The sequence below is a fragment of the Rousettus aegyptiacus genome, unplaced genomic scaffold (assembly GCF_014176215.1).
Source record: "Rousettus aegyptiacus isolate mRouAeg1 unplaced genomic scaffold, mRouAeg1.p scaffold_m13_p_19, whole genome shotgun sequence".
NCBI lineage: Eukaryota > Metazoa > Chordata > Mammalia > Chiroptera > Pteropodidae > Rousettus > Rousettus aegyptiacus.
The window spans coordinates 3,881,090-3,898,849 of NW_023416294.1; the positions used below are offsets into that span (position 1 = coordinate 3,881,090).

A 17,760-nucleotide genomic window follows, 5' to 3' on the forward strand; every position below is an offset into this window, starting at 1 on the left:
AGCCTTGGGGGTTCTGATCCCTGTTTGCCATGGGTGGTCACTTTTCTCAGAGGGGCGGGCTTCCTTGATTGACAGCTAAGATGGACAGGACTCAGTGATTCATCATTTTGTGTTCTGCGCATGTTCGTTCCCAGAATTCGGTCTCTTATAATGACATTAATGAACGTCCGTGCATATGCATCATATTATAATGATAATATAATGAGGCTCAGGTGAGTCGAAGGTCGTTGAGGTCTTGTCTTCATGGTGCAGGTGTGAGTGACTGGCTTAAACTGGTACCTAACTCTCTGCCTGCTGGTTTGTGCGAGTTAAATAAATGCCCTCTGGCGTGCTTAATTGTGGGCGGATTAGGGCCGACCCGGTCTAGGATAGGATGACCTCGGTGTCTTTGCAGGCCGACCTGAAACCCCCTAACTAAGTTAGTTTCCTGCCTAGCTCTTTTCTAAGAGCCATGAACCCCCTTATTAGTGTGGATGCTGAGGGACGGGAGGTCTCTTCTCCCATATCTGCTCCCTGCTGAGGAGGGGCTCAGTCCCTGCCTGCGGGGTTCCATGGAGCATTTTCCCTTCCTGCCTCAGTCAGGGTGAGGTCCTGGGTTTCCTGCTGAAGTGCCCCTTCAGTCCCTAGACAAGGAACAGAAGATACAAACTCGTTATTTAAATCATACATCTATTAGTTTCTATTATTGATTTGTCTATTAAGCGAGTAAAGGGAAACAGGCTTGGTTAATGTTTCTTAAAGAGTGAAAGGAAAGACCTTTGGCCTAAAGTCCCCTCCCCCCTCAGACTCTGAGGGCCCCGCCTGGCTTAACACCATTTCTGCTTAACAATGGGCTGATGACCCTTATCAATAGCCCGAGGATCTGAGTCGCCAGTTTCAGGGCAATTATCAGGATGTGAGGGAGGGGGCCTTTTACCCAAAGAAAGGAGGGAAGAAAACTGAACTAGGTTTACTAAAAAGATTGAGAACTCTGCAAAAGATGGCCCATATCATTTCCCGCTAAAAGATTAAGAATTTTACAAGCATGTCCCGTATCAGCAAGGGGGCGGAGTCAATCTTTACGGAACACTTTTCAGAGGGATTCAGCTTTGCAGGAAACAAATTCCCCTTATCCATGCTCTGCCTTTTGAGTACAGCTTTCGTTCCTCTAGAACCTTAACGTTTTTAAGGACAGAGATGACCGCTTTGTATAGAAACTTAAAATGAAAATCTTCCCTGAATGAATTGAATAGAATTTTCTCCCTAGAAACGCGAACTTGTTTTCTACACAAATGGTTTAGTTGTATTATCCACGTTATTTCTCTTAGAAAGGGACCCCCTCTAGGCTTGTTTACACAACTCAGCCATAAATTCGGTCGACAAGATGGCTTCTAAATAGCTTCTCTACTGACAGGTAAACCCTCACAGAAACAGCCTAAAAGACTGTCCAGCTAATTTGATGGAGGTTGATTTTTTTTTGAAGTTCGCTTTGAGATAGTTAAGTGAGGTCGACATGTTGGACATGAATGGATTTTGATATCGGGCTAACGAGGTCAATAATAGACTTACAGGTCAGCACCCTGTGTACCCAGTCCACTTTCTGAGGGATGGGAAATGACTCTCAGAATGAACGAAGGGTCGTTTTCTACCAGAGTCAAGTCCACCATTGGATAATTACGTGAGTGTGGTGATTGGCTGGTCTCCAGGGTCCCAGGCACCTCTTTCTTCCCAGCTGTGTCTTTGATTACCTGACATGGCCAGCTTCAAATTGTCTGCGGGGGGGAGAGGATCTTGAAACTTCAAAGACCAGCAAGTGTGTTCAGTCGCCGGAAATGATAACATTCAGCCCTAATTGGAGCTCTCACAACGCTGACTTCGAATCTTGGTTTCAAAGCGTGTTTGAGGTCCTTTGGGTTGGTTTGAACCGAGGAAGGATTTTGAGACCCAAGCGTTGTGGGTGAGAGTTACCATCGTCCCCTCTCCCTGAACCCACAAATCCCCCCACCAGATAGGATAATAGGGGAGCACCGCCTTCACTGATGGAGACGCTTTGACTTGAAGAACGTGGGGTACACATACCTGAGCGCGTCTGTCTAGAACAAGAAGACGGTTGAGCCGGTGAGCGAAACAAGTCAAGTGGTATTAAATGTGTCAACCCCTTGGATCTGGAAAATATAAAAAATGAAAATGGCGCCCCGTGTGGGAGCCTTTGGTGGGTGGGGTCAAGCCATGGTCCCCACATTCCGTCTCCATGGAAATACTCGTGCAGCAGATGTTTGAGACGAGCAAGGTAGGTGACTTCACTTTATTCATTTCTTTTTAACAAAATCAAGTAGCAGTGAACTTCGAGCAATATTTAATTGCTGTATCAGATACAGAGAACATTAATCATAGTGTTTCAACTTAACTTAAGAAATACTTATGGAAAGTCTTAGTATTTTTATAGTAGAGGTCGAGGAGGTGGATTTCTGTAGCCACTAGTGAGAGATGAACCTTCATCATTGAACGTGACTTAGTAATATGGCTGGCTTTTATTTGAAAGTGTGTGTTTTTAAGTTCTTACGCATGAAACGGAGGTCGATTGTAAGATATTTTGATTAAAGGTCTTTCATGTTTATCGTTTACATGTGTTTCTTTGTATGTTATGGAATTTTCTAACTAAAGTGTATCAGTGACATTTCAAAAATTTCTCTCGATTATTACATGTAAAATCAGAAGGGCATTGAGTATTTTAAGAATGTGGGAAATCTTATTTTTTAATAATTTAATTTTCTTTTTTTTTCTTAATCTCACATTAGCCTTTTTTTTTTTGCAGTAATATCATTTTAACCCTCGAACTGCATTTTCACAGGATACCCAATGTTTTTCTTTTTTTCACAAATAACATCTTGAATTTGTTCTTCTTGACATCTTTTGTGTTTATGTGCATTTTGTATCGCCCTATTTTATTTTTTCGAAACCCAATGTAAACAGATTTCAATTTTTATGTGACTTTTTTTATTTTTTCTTTTGCTGGGTGGTATCTCTTTCTTCTGACTTTTTGGCAAACTTGTTGTTTTTGAATTCTCTTTTTTTTCCCCTTTATTTTCCTTCTCAATATGACCCCAGGAGCCAACACAAAGAAAAACGCAGATGATATAACCAGTAATGACCGTGGTGAAGATGAAGGTATTTTTTGTTTTTTTTTCCAAACCTTGACCCTGATGCATGATTTTATATCTATTTCTCTCTCTTGTTCTCTCTTTTTTTTTTCAATTTCAACTCTTTTTAACTCCCCTTACCTGAAACAAGTACACTTTGGTGTACTTCCTTATTTTCTTCTTGTCTGAAAACCACTGTCATTTTTAACCTCAATGACAGGCAGTCGCTTGTGACAAGACCTAGAAAGGTTGTCTCTAAATGTGGAATAAACAAATGTGATTTGCAAGGAAGTCCACCTTTTTCTTTTTCTTTTTTCCTGTTTTTTGTTTTTTGTTTTTTTTCCCGCTTGGTCACAAGAAGAGAAAATGGAATTTTAAAACGTGCATGTGTCCTTTCTTTTCTTCCTTCCAAATGTCCTTTTGTAAGTTCGTATTGTATTTGGAGCTTTCATCTTTTTAATTCTTCTTCTATGAACTGCAGAACTCTGGGAGACACCTCAGTAGGACTTTGGGGCGGTGGGGGGGGCTGGCATTTCACTTTGTCTTCTTTTTTAAACACACTGGTTTCAAAATAAGTTTTCAAGAATCTTTTTGGCTCACAGGGCAATACGTGAAAAAGTATATTTGTATCGACGATACGTTGTTCCATTGAGCACTGCCTTTTAGCAGCATTTAAAGAAAAAAATAATAGGGATAGCCAAGAATTGAAGAAAGGTCCAGAAGAGCGACCTCTCTACATCTTTCTTTTCACACCACTGCTGTTTTGAAATGTCCGCCCTCCCAAAAGATGCTTGCTGCCTATTGACATTTTCTTCTTGAAGGATCTCACGTTGATTGACAGATGATCCGCCAGAAGGAAATGGATTTTTTTTTTAAAGATGAATGAGAGCCGGCATCCATACGACCACGTAACATGTTATATCCCCCTTCTTCGGCAGAAAAAATTGGTGTAAAAGAAAAAAACGAGTGTGAAATAAGTTTCCACAAAGGCTTTAAGTGATAGGAAATAGCGCATTTCACCTATCTGAGTGGCCAAATGCATGGCTGTCCACTTATTTACCCTGAAAAGATGAAGGTACTTGAGTTCGTGGCATCCATCATGAAATATATTTGGCTCTCCGGCTGAAAGGGCAGTTTGAACACACAATGCGTTACACAGACGATGTGTTATAGAATTGTACGCTTGAAACCTATTCAACCTTCTTAACCAAGGTCACCCCCAATAAGTTTAATAAAATTTGTTTTAAAAAAAGAGAGATGCGAGTTGTGAGCTGATATCCTTGCTGGTCACCAAATTTCCCTGAAAATGCCTTTTGTCAATGGCTCGCCTTTGCTGCCCTCTTTGATTTCATATGAATCCACAGTTCTCCAAGAAAAGAAGTTTGGCGGCATTGATTGTGCGCCTGCTCTTCTCTCTGCTGCGTCGTCATCGTCATCATCGTCGTCGTTGTCGTCATCATTATCATCATCGTCCTTATCATTGTCTTCATCGTCATCATCATCATCATCATCGTCGTCAGCATCATCATCGTCGTCAGCATCGTCTTCATCGTCGCCGCCGTCATTGTCATCATCATTGTCATCATCATCATTATCATCATCGTCATCGTCAGCATCATCATGATCGTCATTATCGTCGTTGTCATCATCGTCATCGTCATCAGCATCATTGTCATCAGCAGCAGCAACATCGTCATCGTCATCATCGTCATGATCATCATCAGCACCATCGTCATCATCGTCATCATCACCATCAGCATCATCATCGTCATCGTCATCATCATCATCATCATCATCATCATCATCCTTATTGTCTTCATCATCATCGTCATCGTCCTCATCGTCAGCATCATCATTGTCGTCGTCATCGTCATTATCATTGTCGTTAGCATCATCATCATCGTCTTCATCGTCATCATCGTCTTCATCATCGTCATCGTCATCATCATCGTCATCATGATCGTCGTCGTCATCATCGTCATCGTCATCATCATCGTCATCGTTGTCGTCATCATCATGATTGTCATCATCAGCATCATCGTCGTCAACATCGTCATCATCGTCATCGTCATCATCATCATCATCGTCATCGTCATCATCATCGTCATCGTCGTCGTCATCATGATTGTCATCATCAGCATCATCGTCGTCAACATCGTCATCATCGTCATCGTCATCATCATCATCATCGTCATCGTCATCATCATCGTCATCGTCGTCGTCATCATGATTGTCATCATCAGCATCATCGTCGTCAACATCGTCATCATCGTCATCATCATCATCGTCATCGTTTTATGGCACTCACAGGCTGCCCTTACTTCTGGAGGTTCCAATGTCCCCGTATCACATTCGGCTCCATGTAGCCTAGGTTGAATACATGATTAATCAAAAAAGATTTTTACTTTCTGTTTGGATTTTATATGAGAATATAAGAGCTGCTTTTTTTTCTTTTTCTTTTTCTGCTCTGGATTAAATATCTGCAGACCCGTGGGCATGTGCCCACACTTTTCTGGGCCTGCCTCTGAGCGGTGGGTTTCCGAAGCCTTCTGTTTGCTCACCGCAGACGACTATTGAGCTCATTTTGAGATTGCCCTCATAATTCATTTTATTTGTGGCCACCATCCAAATGATGACCAATGGTTCATTTTCTTAAAATTCCTTTCTGATATTTCAAAACTGTCTTGGTGAATGAGGATAAGAAAACGTTATTGGAAAAAAATACATAAAGATATATGTGTACTTAGGTATATTTGATTTTCTTTTGATAGCAGACAGATATTTAAATTATTTAGACACACAATTATGTGTGTATATATACACACACATATACAGAAATAAATTACAATTGAGGTCAGACATCTCAAACATTACATGTAAGTCTAAGAGTTACATTTATTTAACATTAAACAGGTTATTGAATCATTTTTTCAGAGAGCACACTCTACTAAAGGACAAATGGTCTCCGAATTTTTATCATGATAGACCATTGCAAAACCTTGTTTTTACATCATTAAATCAAATGTTAATTAATAAGGGTACGTGTTGGTTACAGATCCCAATGAGATTTTATATTTCCTGTGAAAATATGTAGCATTTCCACGATTTTTGTCTTGAGGTTGGAATTTTGTGCTATTTTTGTCCCTTAAATATGTTAGGATACTGTAGACAGTCACCTAGAGCAAAAATACTTGCATGGACATTTTTTTCCCTCATTTATACACATTTGTGTGGATCATTTTAAGTATTTGTGGGTTTTTTGTCATCTTCGTGTATTGAGAATCTGTAGTTTCCCTACCGATCTTACATTTATTGAAAAGCTTACCTTTGACCGCAGTTGGCACTTACAGTGAAAAGAAATTACGATTTCGAAGTCGACGTCACGCTTAAATGCCGGAAATGTATTTCGTGACAGATGCCATGAGCTCCTTCAATTGAAGCCCCCTCCTAGAGTCCGAGCACTGTGTGGGAACTCGGTAGTCCATCGAAATCCTTTATTTAGTTATTTATTTATTTAAAGCGTGTTTAGGTAGATACAGAAACGTACATGTTACTTCAGACGTCAGGGCACCTCACAAAATGTCACTTCTACGAGGAGAAAATATCGTAACGTTGGCCGTTTTCCTTAGTCAGTCTTGTCGAGGCGCATGCAATTCAAAAACAGGTGTGATCGATTCAAATCAAAGCCAGGAAATGATCGGTCTTCTGCCGTTTATTTAGCGTCCCTTCCTGAGTGTGGTTGTTTAATGTATTTCCTTACTTCCCCCTTTGTCTTCCCCCAGACATCCATGACCAGAACAGTAAGAAGCCAGTCATGGTCTACATCCACGGTGGGTCGTATATGGAGGGGACGGGCAACATGATCGACGGGAGCATTCTGGCCAGCTACGGGAACGTCATCGTGATCACCATTAACTACCGGCTGGGGATTCTAGGTGAGTGACCGCATCTCGCGCCATGACGGTGCCGGAGGCAACGAGGACCTCGCGTGTTCTGTGCCGCGGGGGCGATCGGATTGGAACCGTGTTACGCGTGTGCCTAGGACGTTCTCTTTACAAAGAGCTCGCTTTGCGTAGAGGATCCGTGTGTTCGATTTGCGGCTTTTCCTATGGCCCGGGCTAAGCGATGTGCTGCGTGTGATGATGCCTTTGGTAAAGGATGCTTGTGTGGCAACAGTTGGTAATGGCCATAGACGTGAGGTTCCTTTTGTGGTCATGCAGGTGCATCGTTTAGTTTCCTGTGTGCTGGGAAACCTCTGAGCTCATTCTGGAGCAGAGTGTCCGCGCTTGCTGGGTGGTCACGTGAACTGCTCGGTGGTCACGTGAACTGCTGGGTGGTCACGTGGTGTTTGCGTCCACATGCAAAGTGACCTCACTCTTCTTAGAAAGTTGAAGCGTTTTACGAAGCATGCAGGAAAAGGACATTGGCTAAGTGCATGGTTTCTCAAGGGTAATTCTCCGTTACGTTGGTGTTTAATCCATTTTCCCCCAGCTGGGGTGTGGGGAAAGATATATATTTTCGGGGTCATTTTTTGAGATTTACCTTCTTTCTGAGGTTTTGCGTGCTGTCAGACACTTCAGAAATACGCTCTTGCTGGACGTAGGTAACGGTGTTTGTTTTCAGCACGAAAACGCGTTGAGATGGCGCAGAAAATGGAACTTTCAGCTCTGTGATTGTGAGGGTGAGATCTCTACGTCTCAGTGTGGTTACGGCAAAATAGTACACAACAAGACGAAACGGGTGAAAGGAACTATGTCAGACAAGCAATGTGCCCGAAAACGTTTGTTCCACATAGGTAAATGTTACCAAGCATATCCTGGTTTCACCTTGATTTTAATTTTCTTCTGGGCTTTTTTATTTTTTCATTCGCATATGAAAACATCACCTGTCCGAGAGCCTCGAAGGGGATGAGTAGTTGCGGAAGTGCGTTTCTAACCTGGAAATCAAATCGTTCCCGGATGTTTGCAGACTCCTACCTTTTGGAGCAGTGATAAACCACTCAGAATCCCCCACTGGGCTTTTTAAAAAGTAATTTATCTTTTAATTACCGTGGACATACAATATTCTGTTAGTTTCAGGTGGACAACACATTGACTAGACATTTATGTAGCTTACAACGTGACCCCCTGATAAATCTAACGCCCATCTGACACCATACAAAGTTATTACAGTATTATTTCCTCTGCTGATTTTAAAGCGATCTAAAAGTCATTTCATGACTTTATTTCATTTTCTTTTCCTTCGTCAGTTCTGTGAACCAGATCTTTGTGGAATCCTTTTTTTGCTAATTCCGCAGACCGACGGGTATTTTTCCGAGGACTCTTGGCTCCTGGTTTTGGCCACTCCATGTCGCAAACAGGAAATGGTGTTTCTTGATCTTTTATAAACGGTCCATTCTAAGAAAGAGGTAGCGAGGGAGGAACTGCATCCTCGGCGCCCTGCACCGAGCCGTTTCAAAGGGGGCAGTGTGTCGGACGTCAGGATCGCGGTGGCGAGCCGTGGGCGCCGTTTTCTGCACGAGGCAAACGGCCAGTGAGCAAGTTCTGGCTTTGGTGCAGTCGTAAAGTCTTCTCTTCTATGCACGACGTGTGCACGTTGTTTAAAAGCTGAGACTTCAGAAGAAACCGATTTCCCCTGCGCTCACACCAAATGGTGCTGAGCACCTCTCCACGGTGACCGAGTATCACTTTGGGCCGTTCCTGACATTAGTTTTTTTAAGAAAAGAAAAAAATAAAAGCTTCCTCGTAGGGCTCTTTTTTTTTTTTCATTGAACTGTGTTAAGTTTGCTTTTCCTGTGGAGAGTTTAGAAAAATCATGGAGACAGAGTGCCGTGAGGTGGGCGGTTGACAAATAAGAGAAGCCCCCTGGCGTCTCCGCGAGAGGCCGTTGACATTCTGCGAAGGAGCCGCCGTGAGGCCAGCAAAGACGCGGCACACAGACCCCTTTCATGTGACGGAGCCGAGCGTGCCAACTCCGGCGATTAGACATGGCGATACGGTTTTGAAATGCGGCTTCGTTCATCTGTATCGCAGACCTCGCCTCTGCCATTGTTCCCCCGAACGCCGCTGGCCGGCATTCGCTTTTCTTCTCTTAGGAAACAGGTCTTATCTGTCTCGAAAATACTCGTAAAGGGCTGGCATCCGGGTATGGAAATGAGGATCAGAGAAAATGGCCCGACGTGCTCCGTGGTGGTCATGTTAATCGCTGCTTTGGATAGGAACAGCGAGGTGTTTGTGCAAAAGGTCGAGATGTTGTGTGAGTTCTTTCTTCAGAGTCATAAATCATAAGTGCTACTTTCCCGCCTCAGGAGTGCAGAAATATTGTTAGCGATTATTATTATTATCATTATTATTAACAGAGTAATAAGCGCTGTTGTCCTGCCCCAAATAAAAGTGTTAAAAAACATGAATTACGGCAGAATGGAAGCGGGATCGTGGGACGGGTAAGAACACAGATTTTACAAAGAGACAGAAACGAACCAGCATCTTCCCTCTGTGACGACGAGAGAGTCAGATCATCTTTCCGAGTCTCCGTAGAAGACGGTGGCTTTCTCTCCCTCGTGAGGTTCTGGTGTATCTGGTATCGAGGTCCAATGCTTTTGCGGCTTAGAAGTCTCGGGGCCATAACTGGGACCGAGTACACCCACATCCCATTTCCTCTGTTAGTAACGTCACTGATGTTATATCAATTTCCTTATTTATCCAGAGAAATCGGTGCAACTGGCCACACATGTAATGGCTCATATCCATCAAACGCCATCATCTAAATGGAACCGCTTTAATTAAAAAGCATAATTGTAAGACGCTTATGCCACGGAGTGAGTGAGGGAGTCTTCACGCTCGCTTTGAGCAATGGGACTGTTTTGTTTTTCCTAATCGCAAAGGGTGACGCAATCTCGCTGGCCATCGACCCCAAAATTTATTGCCCGATCTGGTTCTTAATCTGCTATTAATAAACTAACTGGGTTTGTCCCAGGCAAACGAGGCTGGATCATCAGGGCCATGAAGCGCTTATTTACGCCCACAGGAGCGGCCGTGATTAACGGTGTTCCATTTATTTTCGAAGAAGATGTCCTTTCATGAGCATATTTCTTATTCGTTCTGCTGTCCGTCTCTTTCATGAGGCAGGGGAATAAATCCAGAACTTGAGTTCCATCACATTCGCCTTTTTTTTTTTTTTGATGATAGTTCAAAGGCCTTTGCTATAAAAGAAGAAGCAAACTTGTTCTAGAAGAAGCGCGGCTTTATTTATTTGCGGTTCTCACCTCTCCCGCCCGTCCCGAGTCGTCTCCAACATGCTTGCCCCTTGCGTGGCCAGTTGGTCGAGTCTAAGTCCCTTCAGACCTACGTTCCCGTTTAGCCCACGCGGTGTTCACCATTCTGGTTACCAGATGATCCGACGTCTCACGCACGGTTTCGTTTGTTTTTGCCTCGCGACTCGGCCGCCCGTCTGCTTTTTCGCACTGACGAATCTGCAGCGTGGCCGGCCGCGGCCCCCGTTAGATCTCCCTTCACGGACTCGTCACGAACTCGCGGACTGACTCACAGCGACGCAGCTCGTCGGGGCCAGAACCCGGGTCTCGCAGGCGCCGAAGCCCCATCCCTGCCCACGAGACACCGTGTCCAGCCTCCCCTGTCACACGCACGCGGCCGTGAACGTCACAGTGACCTGCAGTTAACAGGTCACCTGCGAAAGGATGTAGGGAGCCGGGTGCCCCGCGGGCATCAGGGTGCGCCTGGCGGTCACGGTGACATGAGCCCCAGCAGGGGCGTCTGTCGCCTGAAAGCTCCTTGGTGCCACAGACCTGAGGCTGTCGGGGAGCGGGGTGTCCAGCCCGGGCGCCGTGCCGTTTACCTGCTGCCCGCAGGGGAGATGAGACCCTTGGCCGACAGGACGGCGTCCGCGGCGTCTGGCCCTGGCTGGTTCACGGATTCAGGGGGCGTCAAGGCCGTCCGTGCGCGGGCCCCGTGCGCCCCCGCGTCCCGGCTGGGACATGACGCGGAGACCGCGTGCGCCCAGGGCGGCGCGGACGGGCGGGAGGAGGAGCGTTTGTGCCGAAACGGGCGTGACCCGAGCCACGTGCAAGACGTACCGCGGCCGCCCCTGCCGCTCCCGGCCGTTCGGGGGGCGGGGGCCCCGGTTCCCCGCGAGTGCAGCGGGCGGGCAGGGCCGATGTATGCGTCCCCCGCGGCCCGACGCCAGACCGGTCTCACCGGTGGCCCCGGCCAGCGCTGGCGCCGTGGGCCAGTCCGTTAGTCGGGGGGTCCGGGGTCCGAAGGGCCCCGCGTGCACCTGGGAGCCCGGCTCCAGCTGCGGGCGTCTGCGGATGGCATGTGCTCTCCTGGACCCCGTCCCTGGTTCTTTTTGTTGTAAAAATCATGTTTTCCCCTTTCCTCTGCTCGTCTGTAGTTTATTAAGGATTTCGTTTCCACCTACACGCGGAGCGCGTCTTAGGTATCAAGGCAGACGTTGGTCATTGTCTGTGCAAAGGGAGAAAACCGTGTTTCAAAGGCTTCCAGGATGTCCTTGTCCTCCCCCGGCCGCCGCCTCCCCCGCCCCCCCCGATTCAACTCCTGACTGGAAAAGGTCCCTTTCTGTGTCTCACGCGAGGACCCATCCGCGACTCAGCTAAGAAGCCACACGACGCCGAGAAAGGCTACGCGGGCAGAGAGGTCGGGGCGGCTCCCCCCAGGGAGAGGACGTCTCGGGGACGTGTGACGAGCACGGGGCTCGCGACGGGAAATGCCGAGCAGCGGGAGGTGGACCGCGAGGTGACCTCAGAGCGCGACCTGGAGGCGCCCGGGGGACCTGCCGGCCCCGCCCGGGGGAGGCCGGGCTGCTGTCTCCCGGCCCGCTCACCGGTTCTGGGACACGGGCCGAGGAAGGCAGGGGCCGGACGCCCCCACGGACCACAGCGACAGGACCGGTGGACGGACACACGGGGGAAGGGAGGGCGGCCGCGAACGACCTGACCCGAAAGGTACGCCCCCCCAAAATGACCTTTTCCCAGAAAAATAAAATCAAATCAGTCTTCCACCGTCTTCTCCGTGAGCTCTTCTCTGCACATCACGCTCGTTGGCGAGCACCGGGGCCCCGTCGGCCTTCGGAGCCGGCGTCCCCTGCAGGCGGCGGCCCTCGGCGTGGACATCGGTGTGGGCGACATCGTGCTCCGGCCGAGCGGGCTCTGCGTCCCCGGCCCCTTCCCCCCGCGCCTCCCGGGGGCCGGCGCCGTGCGCTGCATCCATCCGACGCGTCCCGCAGACGGCACTCAGGACGGCGCAGCAGGGCGAGACGTCCCGTCTTTGACACTTTCGGGACGTGAGGGAGCAGATCGGGGAACCTTCGCGGTGGCTCGTAGGCTCCGTGAGGACGAAGCTGTCCTGTGCGTAAAGGCCGGTCAGAACGGCAAAGCCAAGAGGACCCCCGAGGGCGCACAGGACCTCGGCAGCACAGGCGGAAAACGGGACAATCGTGTTTAGGGCGCAGAAACTCCGACGGAAGGGCGCAGTTTCTCGAAAGCACAAAGCCGTCGGCCGGAAATGCCGACTTCTTTTACGAAAATCCGAATCGCTCAGAAAGACGTCAAGGAGATCCAGAATGTCGTAGAAGAAGTTGGAGTTTTATTTTTACGCGCCCAGCCATTTCTGCACAGGGTCCGGGCACACCGGAGATCAGGATCTGTTCAATGCGCGGGAGCTTTCACTTTAATAACGTCCAGGGAATTGATTCCGGATTGCTGTTTCAGCTTGAATTAATAATTCCCTCAAAAATGGTTTTTTTTTTCCTTGCAAGTGTTTATGTTCAAAACGGAGTCCCTTTAAGCTTATGAATTGTAAAGGAAACGAGGCGCATTTTCTACTCGGTGTATTTTCTTCATTGTGCTTCTCACGTAGTGTTTGAAGGGCTGGTGACTTTGAGCTGATTAAGATAAGGTGGGCTCGGCCTCTATAGGGGGGAAACATCATTCCGAAGGGTAAGAGGCGACCGATGGGGGTATGTAGGTGCCGGGGGACCCTGGAAAGCTCCAAGGAGAAGTATCGAAACTGAGAATCGAAATAGGTTCGCTTGTTTGGGAGGACCTGGGAAGGAACAAAGTCTTCGGGGATAATTCTGCCAGAGGAACGGTTTTTAAACGATCTCTAAAAGGTAAATAATGCCACACTTTGTCTGTACCCCGTCTTTCCTCCCCAACCATATTCAGGAGAATTTAGTCCTTTCAAGTCTGATGATGGAAAAATCTCTAAACGCCAGTCTGAGTGGTAAGTTTAAAGACCACTAGGACTGAGACCATCCCCGACTGTACAAATCCTGGCCCGTGGGTCATTTTTCTTTCTTTCTTTTCTTTCTTTCTTTTTTTTCCTGACATTGGCCTGAAAACCAGATTTCTTTATAAGAAATCCGAAGTGAACGTACATGCACGCACACACGGCCTGGCAGACATCCCCCGGGGGCATCTTGGTCCGAGCCTGACTCCCAGTCACACGCCAGTGAGTCACGGGCTTTATGACAGTGAACTCTAAGAGACACAAGGCGTGGGTTCGAAGTGAATATCTCAGGAAGCCAAGTGTAACTCGGTGTGGCAGATACACTGGGCATTGGCACCGTAAATGTATTCTTCACGTAACGTTACGTTGTAGCAGATTGACCGGATAAGTCGGGAGTACGTAGGGTAGTTGCTTCTTTGATATAAATAAGTAAGTAAGTAAGTAATCCTAGTTTTTTTGAATCATGCATGCAATTCCCAGGACACAAAACTCAGAAATAGTTTAGAACAGGAAACGCAACAGTCCTCTGCCTTCTACGGCCGTTCGAAGGGATGAGCGAGCCAAGGTCTTTATGGACACACATCAAAATGTGTTAGTTTCTTGGGCAGCTCTAAAAAAAACCGAGCACAGATGTGGTAGCTTTAGCCACCGGGAACGTATTCTGCCACAGTCCAGAAGACCAGAAGTGAGAAATCGAGGTGTCTGCGGGGTCCACCACCTCCAGAGTTCCAGGGAACAGCAACGTCTGCCTCGTGGAGCCTCTCAGGCCCCCGGGCGTCCCCGGGCTGGCGGCCGTGTCCCTCCCGTCCGTGCCCCTGCCTCCGCGTGGCTTCTCCTCTGTGACTGCGTCTCTCTTTGTCGTATAAGGACGCCAGCCGTGGGGTTTAGGGCCACCCACACGGAGGGCGATTTCATCTCGAGGTCCTTCACGAAAGACACCCATGCCAACTCACTTCCAGATAAGGTGACCTTCTGCGGCGTCCCGTGGGCATGAGTTTTTAGAGGACGCTCTTCGAGCCCTGGTAGCTAGCTAACTTCTTCAAATGGGCCGTGACCGTAATAGGCGCGTGCGCACACGGGGGTTCCCAGTATTGCTGTCCCAGCTGTTGGGGTGTCTCTGGGCTCAGGATGCCCTCTGGCCCTCTACTCGCCGGTCACCATCCATGACACATCCTGGGACCTCCCGCCATGTCCCCTCCCTCCAACTTCCTCTGGCTTTCAGATAATAAGAGTCGCGCCGGACCGAGAAGTTTATTTTCTGAAGCTTTAAAGCTTCCCCGCTAGTTTTAAAAGCATCTGAAGCTTTTTCCCCCTGGCGGCTACCAAACGTACGTCTTTGTTCCTACAAATGCGCCGGGCGAGAGTTCCCATTTTCTCCTTAAATCACAAAGCTATAAACGTGAAGCGAACGCTGTCACTTAGCGATGATCTCTCTACCATTCCTCTCTATTATGCAACCCAATTACAAATGTTCCTTAATGCCCTACCTGGAAATTGCCGGATGGGCCACCTGCCATCTCACAATGGAGGCTCCTGAAAATTAACATACAAAATTAATGTGGGCTTTTAAAAGGGGACTCGCTGAAATACATCTCAAGTTTGAAAGGGACTCGTGGACTTTTAATGGACATCTTAGCCCACGGCTCACACGGGGGTGATTTTTTTTCCCTCCTTGAAAGATAGGATCATCTTACTCCTCTGCCAGGAGAGTGTTTTTTTTGCCAGTGAACATTAGAGCTGGTCCATTTTAGGGAAATCCTTTAGACTTTATTTTGTATTTTCTAGAGTAATTGCAAAGAGTCCTACTTGCTAAGCACACATGTATATTTCTGAATATAGAATGGTGATCGTTAATTTGAATAGAAATAAACATGCATTTTTTTTTTGGCAAAATTATCGCTAGCAGTTTCTGATAGTACTGACCCAATCCATTCATCGTCTTTCTTCCTTTATTCATTTCCACGAAGAGCCTCTATTCTGAGAGACTTTTCCCGGTTATCTTGCGATGTGACTGACATATAACGTTGGCTTAGGCGTCGCTGTAGAACATGGTGCTTTAATACGTGTGTATATCGTGACGTGATCAGCATGGTTTAGTTAACATCCGTCGCTAGGTATGATTACAGTCTTTTTTTCTCAGGGTGAGGTCTTTTAAGATCTGTTGGGCACAAGTATAGATTTAGAGATTCTTAAACATCTTCGGATACGGAGGGAGCAGTACAAACGTGACACATTATTTATTAATAGTCGAATTGGGCTATTTCTCGAATTTGCGGCATCATTTCCAATTATAGTCCCTTTTGAAGATATCGTGTGTGCGTGGAGCCCTCGCCTTGGATAATTTATCTCGAAGCCATCCTTTTGAAGTTCCAATCTGGGAACCGTCCTATCTTTCTCTGAGAGATGGAGATGACGGCACCTTGGAATGACTAATGGCTTAATTGATGTAGGAGAAAATAGATCTGTGATATTCGTATCATCCACGAAAAAGTATAATCGAAACGTTTAATGCAGAAGGAGGCAGAAGCCCCAACCTACCAAGCCGATGTCCGCCCATGGTGTCTGATCGCAGGCTGGGCGTAGGAGATCCCGGAGGCTTACGGAGCTGGGGCTTAACGTTTTTGGTTGTTGGATAACGATGGAGAATGGGGTGAGGTGAGGGCTTCCTCTTGGTGGGGGGCTGCAAGGAGGAGCCCCTTCTCGGGGCTCCTGGCAGAAGCATGGAGTGGCCAGCAGAGAAGTACTTCTGGTTGTACGTCTACCTGCTGGGCGAACACCTGTTCTGCAACCACTTACCTGTACGGTACAGGTAAGACTAGACCTACCTGTGCTACCACCTGGCATCAGAGCTCACGGGCTCTGACTGGACCAGACCGGACGCAGTGGCAGTTACCTGTCAAATCCAACCTGCTTCACTGGCCTTTCGATCCTCTTTGCATGGCTGGGGGTGGGACCCACGTGGCATCAAGTTTCAAGTCCAAATGTCCGTGGAATTTAAAGGTTGAGGAAGAAACGTGATGGCAAAAAGATACGGCTAAACGTGTGCGTTCTCTTGCAGAGGGAAGGTGACCGTGGGTGAGACCAGGGTCAACTCTGAATGACCAAAAAAAAAAAATGGTTGATCTTGTGTTTCTGTTACGAATTTCACATCGATACAAGAAAAATAAAGTGCGGAGCTGGCGTGTGCCACACTGACCTCCCCTCTCAAAATCATCCGGCAGGAGCCCAGTTTGCAGCTCGTTCGTAAAGGAACACGTAAACCAACCGAACAGCAAACAGGACATGTCACCACACAGTGCACCACACGTCCCGAAAAGACATAAACGAAACAAAACCCCCAAACTATCCCTCCTCGTCAGCTACATTCGGTTCTGTTTCATTTTGGGGTCACACCTGACCTGGGACCGCTCCAATGTCCCCATTCGATTCCAGAGCAAACTCGAGTTGCTAACGCAATGTCTGCGCTTTCGGTCAAGCCTCATTTTCAGAAATTTCCCTAAAACTCTGACCTTGTAGGAAAGAGAGAGTTTTCCGTACCGAGTTGTCAGTTCCTACCCAGCGTCTCTTCCGGCTTCTCATTCGGCAGCTGCTCATTGAGACCTCGCCCTTCGCAGGCCCTGGGCTCACGCCTGCAAGTTTTATTCCTCGTTTGCATTTACTATCCTGTTAGTGGGTATCGTTTAACTTAACGCAATTATTACATTTTCATGTAAACATAAACCGTTGAGTTTTTTTTTATTACCAAATTATTATTGGAGTTGAACATTTTTAACCCTCCACTTTAATTCTTTGAGACTTCGCAAAACAAACCCGTGGTCACCTTGCTTTGCACATATAAATGTTACCTTCAGACTTGCTAACGCAGTGATGTTACATTGTTGTTTAAATACGTAACTATCGTAACTATCGAATAGTTCCTGCCCTTTCTGTGCGCTGGCGTCCTAAGTAATTACTTTGAAATGGGGCTTGTTCTCTAAGGGAAAGAGTTTCAATTCCTCTTTGAGCAGTCAATATGTCATTCATCGTGGTTTGTATTGTAATCAGTCAAAACGATGACTTTCGCCAAAGAGAAGGGACACTTCCACGGGCTGCTCATTTACTGACGTCCTGGAGTTTCTAGTGAGGAAGCCACAGTTCAGCCCCATGTGAGGAGAGGTGGGGAAATTACCACAGGCTTCACGTGGAATCCACTGGGGAAGGGAGCCTGGTTTTCAGAATGATGAACGTTGTTTGACAATCGGTTTTGGCCGCGGTTTTATTCCTTTGCTTAGCACGTTGTTCACAGTCCACAAATTACTCAGCCTTTGAGCCAAATGTCAAAACATCCCTGACTCTCACTTGGACAGTAACGAAACTGGGGAGTCTTAGGAAACAGA

The 17,760-nt window shown here is 47.2% G+C and overlaps 1 protein-coding gene across 10 annotated transcripts in view; it reads left to right on the forward strand.

The window, feature by feature from the left end:
* The window catches only part of NLGN4X (neuroligin 4 X-linked), a 218,825-nt gene that overhangs the window by 117,033 nt on the left and 84,032 nt on the right, over window positions 1–17,760 (forward strand). For 8 of the 10 annotated variants that reach the window (XM_016123786.2, XM_036235706.1, XM_036235707.1 and 5 more), the window contains 2 exons: window positions 3,088–3,147; window positions 6,902–7,054. The exons of 1 other annotated variant lie outside the window; for it this stretch is intronic. In XM_016123786.2, coding sequence (XP_015979272.2) covers window positions 3,088–3,147; window positions 6,902–7,054 — 213 coding nt within the window. The remainder of the gene's footprint in view (window positions 1–3,087; window positions 3,148–6,901; window positions 7,055–17,760) is intronic. One more of the 10 variants, XM_016123787.2, reaches the window with a different exon arrangement.